This window comes from Fukomys damarensis, unplaced genomic scaffold, assembly GCF_012274545.1.
Source record: "Fukomys damarensis isolate Sample0158 unplaced genomic scaffold, DMR_v1.0_HiC HiC_scaffold_18, whole genome shotgun sequence".
Taxonomy (NCBI): Eukaryota; Metazoa; Chordata; class Mammalia; order Rodentia; family Bathyergidae; genus Fukomys; species Fukomys damarensis.
Window position 1 is genome coordinate 42979911 of NW_022900930.1, and position 7010 is coordinate 42986920.

At 55.1% G+C, this 7010-nt stretch overlaps 1 protein-coding gene across 1 annotated transcript in view; it reads left to right on the top strand.

Moving 5' to 3' along the window:
* The window catches only part of Dmtn (dematin actin binding protein), a 20946-nt gene extending 17888 nt beyond the window's left edge, over positions 1–3058 (top strand). Inside the window, exons 12-17 of the mRNA XM_033765557.1 lie at positions 744–808; positions 945–993; positions 1168–1175; positions 1357–1422; positions 1636–1716; positions 1944–3058. Of these exons, the coding sequence (XP_033621448.1) occupies positions 744–808; positions 945–993; positions 1168–1175; positions 1357–1422; positions 1636–1716; positions 1944–2057 (383 nt within the window). The 3' untranslated portion in view covers positions 2058–3058. The remainder of the gene's footprint in view (positions 1–743; positions 809–944; positions 994–1167; positions 1176–1356; positions 1423–1635; positions 1717–1943) is intronic.
* The last annotated feature ends 3952 nt before the right edge of the window (positions 3059–7010 follow it).

Below are 7010 nucleotides of genomic sequence, written 5' to 3' on the forward strand. Positions count from 1 at the left end.
TTTTTTTTTTTTTTTTTGGTTTTTTGAGACAGGGTCTCACTATGTTGTTGAGACTGACCTGGAACTCAGTATGTAGCCCAGGCTGGTCTTGAACTCACAGCGATCCTCCTGTCTCAAGCCTCCCAAGTGCTGGGATTACAGGCGTGCGCCACCATGCCTGGCTTAATTCAGTTTTTCTTTTTTATTAGACTGAGGATTTATGTATATATGTCAGAGGCTAGCCACTGAGAGATGATTGTGAGCCTCAAATTTGGCTGTGGATTTTAGTACTAATTAGAAAAAGGAAGGCATTCTAGACAGTTCAGAAGCCCCTGCATGAGCCAGCAATGGAAAGACCCAAGGAGCCCACGAAGCTGAGGCAGGGTGATGGCTTGGGCTACAGAGTGAGTTTAAGGCCAGCCTGAACTACATAGTGAGAACTTGCCTCCAAAAAAAAACCAAGAGAATCAATCGCCAGCATGGTGGCACTTGCTGAAGGCAGTGGGGTAGGAGCTGGAACCCAGCCCAAGCCCCCAGGGTTCCCTCAACTTCCACCTTGTTTCCCTGCTCTGGCGGGGCAAGGCCAGCTAGACAGCCCTCTCAGGAGCAATTGTCAGGGCCGGGAGCCATAGATTTGGCTCGGTGGTGCTGCTGCCTGCCTCTCAAGCGCAAGGTCCTGAGTTCGATCCCTGGTACCACAAAAAACAAACAAACAATTGTCAGGGTCCTAGGGACGGAGGCTGAGTCCTCTCGCTCTCTTGCAGCCTTGCACCCGGGAACATCCAAGTCTTCTTCTCTCCCCTCCTACGGCAGGACCGCTCTGAGCCGGGTAAGGTCTCCACACCAGGGCTCCCGGCCCGGTGGAAGCGGGTGCGTGGGCATCCCCAGGCGCGGAGAGGCCGTCAGAGTGAGGGCGAGGGCGAGGACTGTCCTCAGCTCCCGCTGACCCCTGTGTGCCTTCCTAGCTACAGTCCACAGACTTCAGCCCATCGGAGAGGGAGACGGGGAGCCCAGGTGAGAATCGGGGCCAGTGTTGTGGGGAGCCAGGAGAGGGGCGTCCGCAGGCTCCCCGCGCAGCCGGTGTTGGATGCGGGCAGGGGTCTGTGCGAGGTCCGTGGCTGAGTTGGTGGGTTTTGAAGCTCGCCAACCTTGGCGCTGGCTCTGAACAATGGCTCTTGTCTCCCGCAGGCCTGCAGGTGAGTGTCCCCGGGAGGGGAGCAGACGGAGTGCCAGCAGCCAGGGCCCGGCAGCTGGCAGAGGCAGGGGAAGGGGGGTGTGGGGCCATGGCATTGCCTGGCGAAGACCCGAGGAGCCCAGGGTAAGGCTGGGAAGGTCCCCCTGCCCCACTCTGGCTCACTGCGGCTTTGGTCTCCCCAGAACGGAGAGGGCCAGAGGGGGAGGATGGACCGGGGGAACTCCCTGCCCTGTGTGCTGGAGCAGAAGGTGAGGGCGCCGACCCGACTGTCCAGCGGGGCGGGGTGTGGGTGTGAGCTAGGCAGGCTGAATGTGCTTGGGTCTCCCGGAGATGATGTCGGGGAGCTGGGGGGTGACACGGCATGAGCCCCGGTGGCCTTTACACTTGACCAGGGGCCTGTGGAGTAGAGGGGGTTTCGTGGACAGAGACTCCGAGCCTGAGCTGGTCCTCCCTGTCCCCAGATCTATCCCTACGAAATGCTGGTGGTGACCAACAAGGGCAGAACCAAGCTGCCTCCAGGAGTGGACCGGATGAGGCTTGAGGTGTGCAGGGAGGGGGCCCCGGATGGCTGTGGGGGTTCAGTGGGACCCCCTACCTGCATTCCAGGGACTGCCATCAACTTCCGGCCCCTGTTGTGGGATGCTGTGGGGCTGACCACGGGGCCCTCCCCAGCCTGTGGAGGAAGATCAGGCCTCTGCGTATCCTCATCACTCAGCACAGCCCCCACGTGAGCCTCCGTCCCCTCAGCGGCCTGCGTGTCCCCCCACAGAGGCACCTGTCCGCGGAGGACTTCTCGAGGGTCTTTGCCATGTCTCCTGAAGAGTTCAGCAAGCTGGCCCTGTGGAAGCGGAACGAGCTCAAGAAGAAGGCGTCCCTCTTCTGACTGCTCTGCCCCTCTCCGTGACGGACCCCCTGCTGCTTCAGGGCTCTGGAATGGGGCCCCGGACCCCGCCGCATCCTCTTCCCCTGGCGGGCTGGGCATGGTGGAGGTTGATGGAAGCGGTGGGCTCCGTTCCTCAGGGATAGCGGAGCCGGGGCCTCTGCAGTGCCAGGCTGGGAGGCATGGGCTGTGCCCTGTAACGAGCCAGGGGTCCTTGTTTTGTCCCTGGTCCCCACTGCCCAGCCCAACCCAGCCTGGACTCCACCACACACAGAGTGCTGTGAATGTGCCCACGCCCTGCCTGTCACTCCCATACAAACGTCCCAAAGTGGATGAGGAAAAGAAGGGGAACCAGCGGTCAGTCTGTTACCCTGCTGCCCAGTGGGCAGCATGCAGCTGGGCGGGGTCAGCCCAGAGCCTTGCGCACGCCCACCCAGCTGGGCCTCCCGCTTTTCTGACTGGTGGGAGCAGGCAGGGCCTCCAGCAAGGAGGTCACCCTCCTGCCACCATGCCCTGTCCTCGCTGTGCTGGCCTCAAGCTTGGAAGCTCTCACTGCAGCCTGTGGCTTCCCGGAGGCCTTGGTGTAGTGTGGTGATGCCACCTGTGCCACCACCAGCCTCAGCAGAGCCGCTAGGACTCCGCCTCCTGTCACCTGCCCTGGGGCGGGAAGTCCAGGCCTGGAGCCTCCCTAGAGTGGACCAAGAAGCCAGGCTTGGGACACCCATCCTGGCTCCCAGTGTCGCCATCCACACTCACCCCCACTGCTCTACAGAATGTAACTTACCGGGGCCCCCGCTGCTTTCCTCACCCTCTGCCCTGCCTACTCACACCCCAGCTTTCTTTCTCCCCACATATGTATGTGGATATAATTATATATATATTTTTGCCCAGGTCTGGGTTTTGTTCCTGCTCAGACCCCGGCATTCCTTTTCCACCATGTGTGTGATCGTGCTGGGACGGGGCACTTTGCTTGGAAATTAAAAGGTTGCATTGGGTCCCTCAAATCTGTTTGTCCTTTATGAACCATCAGTCCTGGGGAAGAGGGACAAGTGACATCAGGCCAAGGGCGGCTGTGAGAGGATTCAAGTAAGAGTTGGGGTGGACCTGGGTGTGGTGGCACATGCCCGTGATCTCAGCATTTGGGAGGCTGAGGCAGGAGGATCAGCCCGAGTTCCAAGCCGGCCTGGGCTACACAATGAGATCCTATCACACACACACACACACTAGCAAGAGCATAGGACAGGGGAGAAGGTGGTGATTTGGTCCTGGCAAGGCATCCTGGGGGGAATAAACGTGGGACTGCTGGTTAAGTGTGAGAGGTACAGATTTCCTAGGAGGACCAGAAAGAAGACTAGGGGGAAAGGGACCGGCCTGACCTGGTGGGAACAGATTGGGTGCCTGACAAGGTGTGCAGGGGGGCACCAAGTTAGGAACCTCAGATGAGCTGGCGCCTGACTGGAGCCCCTAGGTGAGTCTGCAGCTACTCTGGTTGAAACAAAGGGAAAGTAGATAAGAATCACTTTTCATCTGATTTTTTTTTTGGAGACAAGACCTTGCTATGTAGCCCAGGCTGTCCTGCCTCACCCTACCAAAGTGCTGGGATTACAGGTGTGTACCACCAGCACTTTCAAATTTGTATATTTATTTAGCCGTACTGGGGATTGAATCTAGGTCCTCTCTAGCTTTGCCAGGCAAGCGCTTTACCACTGAGCTACATTCCCAGACCTTTTCGTATTATTTTGAGACAGGGTCTTGCTAAATTGCCCAGGCCGATGTCTCGCTTAGTCACTAGTTGCCTGCGCTGGGCTCAAACTTGTGATCCTCCAGCCTCAGCCTTCCAGGTTGCTGGGATACAGGCGAGCAGCTCTGTGTTGGCTCAGTGTCCTTACAGCAGGCCAGGGCAGCAAAGAGGTGGGAGGGAGGAACAGGCTGCACATGGGCACATACCAGGTACTGAGCTTTCACTGTGCTGGGCACTGGCAGCATAGCAGGGCCAAGGCCAGCATGGCCCTGTCCACATGGAGTTCCCAGGCTGTTAGGGAAAACGTCAAGGTCACCGGGCCCAAGAGTGCTGCAGGCAGCATGTGATCACAGTTGAGTGGGAAATATTTGCAGTGGGGCAGACTGGACACTGAGTCCTTAAGTATTGTAAGTTCTCAAAAAGTAAGGTCTGGAGCCAGGCTTGGCTGTACACAACTGTAGTTCCAGCACTCAGAAGGCTGAGGCAGGAGAATCACAGAGAATTGGAGGCCAGCCTTGACTACATAGTGAATTTAAAGCCAGCCTGGACTACATATTGAAACCTAGTCTCAAAACAGCAGGGGCTAGGGATATAGCTCGGCGCTGCCACCTGCCTCACAAGCACAGGGTCCCGAGTTTGATCCCCAGTACCACCCTAAAAAAAAAAAGAAAAAAAAAGAAAAAAAAAGAAAAAGATTTTTAAAAGGTTATGAACACCCCACATACTTCCATTATTCCCTGGAGTCATGGGCAGCACAGAGAAGGGAAAGTGCTGATCTGATCCAGCCAGCACATCTCCTGCATCTGGAGGGAAGTGGACCAGCTTGCGCCATGGCTGCCCTGGAACTCAGCTCTCCCTGCTCTCTAGGTCACCTCTCAGATGCTTCCCCATCCCCCAGGCAGGCTGGGATCTCCCCTGGTCTGACACACTTGGCCTAACACTGTCACATTTTCGCAGCTGACCTGTTTGAAAACATGTTTTCCAAACAGCTGCCTGGGAGCTGAGACCCAGGTCCTGCTGGCCTTAGCCAGAACCTGGTTCTGTTTAGGGCCCAGGATGCAGCCCTGGCCTCCCTGGGGCTACTCAGGGTGGTGGTGGGGGACCGTAGGCTCCAACCCTGGGCAGGTTGTGGTCTCATGGGCCTGTCCTCTTGCAGAAGAAGGCCCCAAATGCTGCAAAAGCTGAGACCCTTGGTTCTGGGATTCTGTAAGAGGGCCGCGCCCCTTGCTCTAGGGGGACTCTCCACGCTCTATTCTCTTCTCATACAATACCACTCATTAGCAGAAATACTTTATGGGCATGCCGGGAAATTGAACCCAGGGTCTAACACATGCTAGGCAAGCACTCTGCCAGTGAGCCACATCCCTAGACTTTTTATTTCTTATTTTGAGATAGGTCTCACCTAGTCATGGAGGCTGGTCTCAAACTCACAATTCTCCTGCATCAGCCTCCTGAGTAGCTAGGATTGCAGTGCACATAACCAGAAATACTCTGTGTGTGAGGGAGGGGTCCTGTGGGGTGTGTGTGTGTGTGTGTGTGTGTGTGTGTGGTAGCACTGAGGATTGAACCCTGGGTCTTCACACTAAGCTACATTTTTAGTCCTTTTAAAATTTTTTATTTTGAGACCAAAATCTCACCTAGTCACTAAATTGACCAAGTTGAGCTTGAACTTTCCATCCTCCTCCCTCAGCCTCCCAGAGTGTTGGGATTTCAGGTGTGTACCACACATCTAGCTTAAAAATACATTTTTGGTGGTGGTGGTGGTAGTGGGACTTGAGACACGGTTTCACTGTGTAATTCAGGCTAGTCTTGGACTCAGTGTGTAGCCCAGGCTGGCCTTGAACTTGAAGCGATCCTCCTGCCTCAGCCTCCTGAGTGCTGGTTTTACAGGTATAAGCCACCATGCCCAGCTCAAAAATGTATTAGAAGGAGAGTTCTTGTCGTCAGGAACAATCTCCTTCTGTGGCTGGGGGAGGAGGTGGAGATGGAGCTAGTGTAGAGATCCCTAAGGCCCCACTTTGGATGTTCCAGGAAGCCTGCTTCTGTGTAGTTCCTGGGCATCACTTCCCAGGCCTGCTGCCCACCCAGGAGACCTCCCTCCTTCTTTCTTTGGTGTAGCTGGAAGGGTACAAGGAACCCCTAAAGAAGGCTGTGCAGTAGAAATATAATGGAACTACATGTGTTGTTTAACATTTTCCAGAAGCCACTTAAAAACAGAAATTCAAACCGGGTGTGATGGAGGACTCCAATCCTAGTCTTCTGGAAGCTGAGGCAGGAGGATCACCACAAAGTGGAGGCCATCTTGGGCTACATAGTGAGTTCAAGGCCAGGATGGAACACATAGTGAGACTGTCTCAGAAAACTAAACAAACAAACAAAAAAAAATCAAACAATATACTTTATTTAACTCAATATTCCCAGTCCATTACAGTATGATCAGGGACTAGTTAACCTTTTCTGTCATGTCTTTAAAATCTGGGTTGTCCAAGCCAAGCGTGGAAGGGCACGCCTGTAATCCCAACCCCAAGCCAGTTTGTTTTACATAACAAGTTCAAAGCCAACCTGAACTGCAAAATGAGACCCTCTCTCAAAACAAACGACACACACACACACACACACACACACACACACAACTAAGGGCCAGAGCTATAGTTCACTGTCACTGCGCGTGCCTGCCAAGTTCAAGGTCCTGGGTTCGAAACCCCATACAAAAAAAAAAACCTAACAAATTTAAAAAGTACCAAGCAATAAGTGAAATTAACAATGTACTCTATTTAACCCAATATTCCTAGTCCATTACGGTTGCAACATGCACTGAATACAAAACATGATCAGGGAACTCGTTTTTCTTATGATGCATATAAAATCTGGGGTACCTCGACTTGGCACATCAGGCAGGACCAGGGCTCCCAGTCCTGTGCAGCAGGGGCTGCTGTACAGGTCTGGGCTGGGGGAGAGGGGGCCGAGGCTGGAGCCCACACTCTCAGTTTAGAAGGAATTCTAACTCCACAAGGAGGAAGCCCCCCTGTCCCGCTCCGAGGGACCCCTCTTCAAGGTTTGATCGCTGATGGCCACCTGCTCCTCGGAGCGTCCCGCGGGACAGTGCTTTTCCCAGCTGAGCGTCTGGGTCAGGCCGCTCTCACGCCTTAACCTCTCGCTGCAGCGACGCCCCCAGCCCGGGGCCGGGGCGGGACTCTGGGTTCCCCGCCCACCAC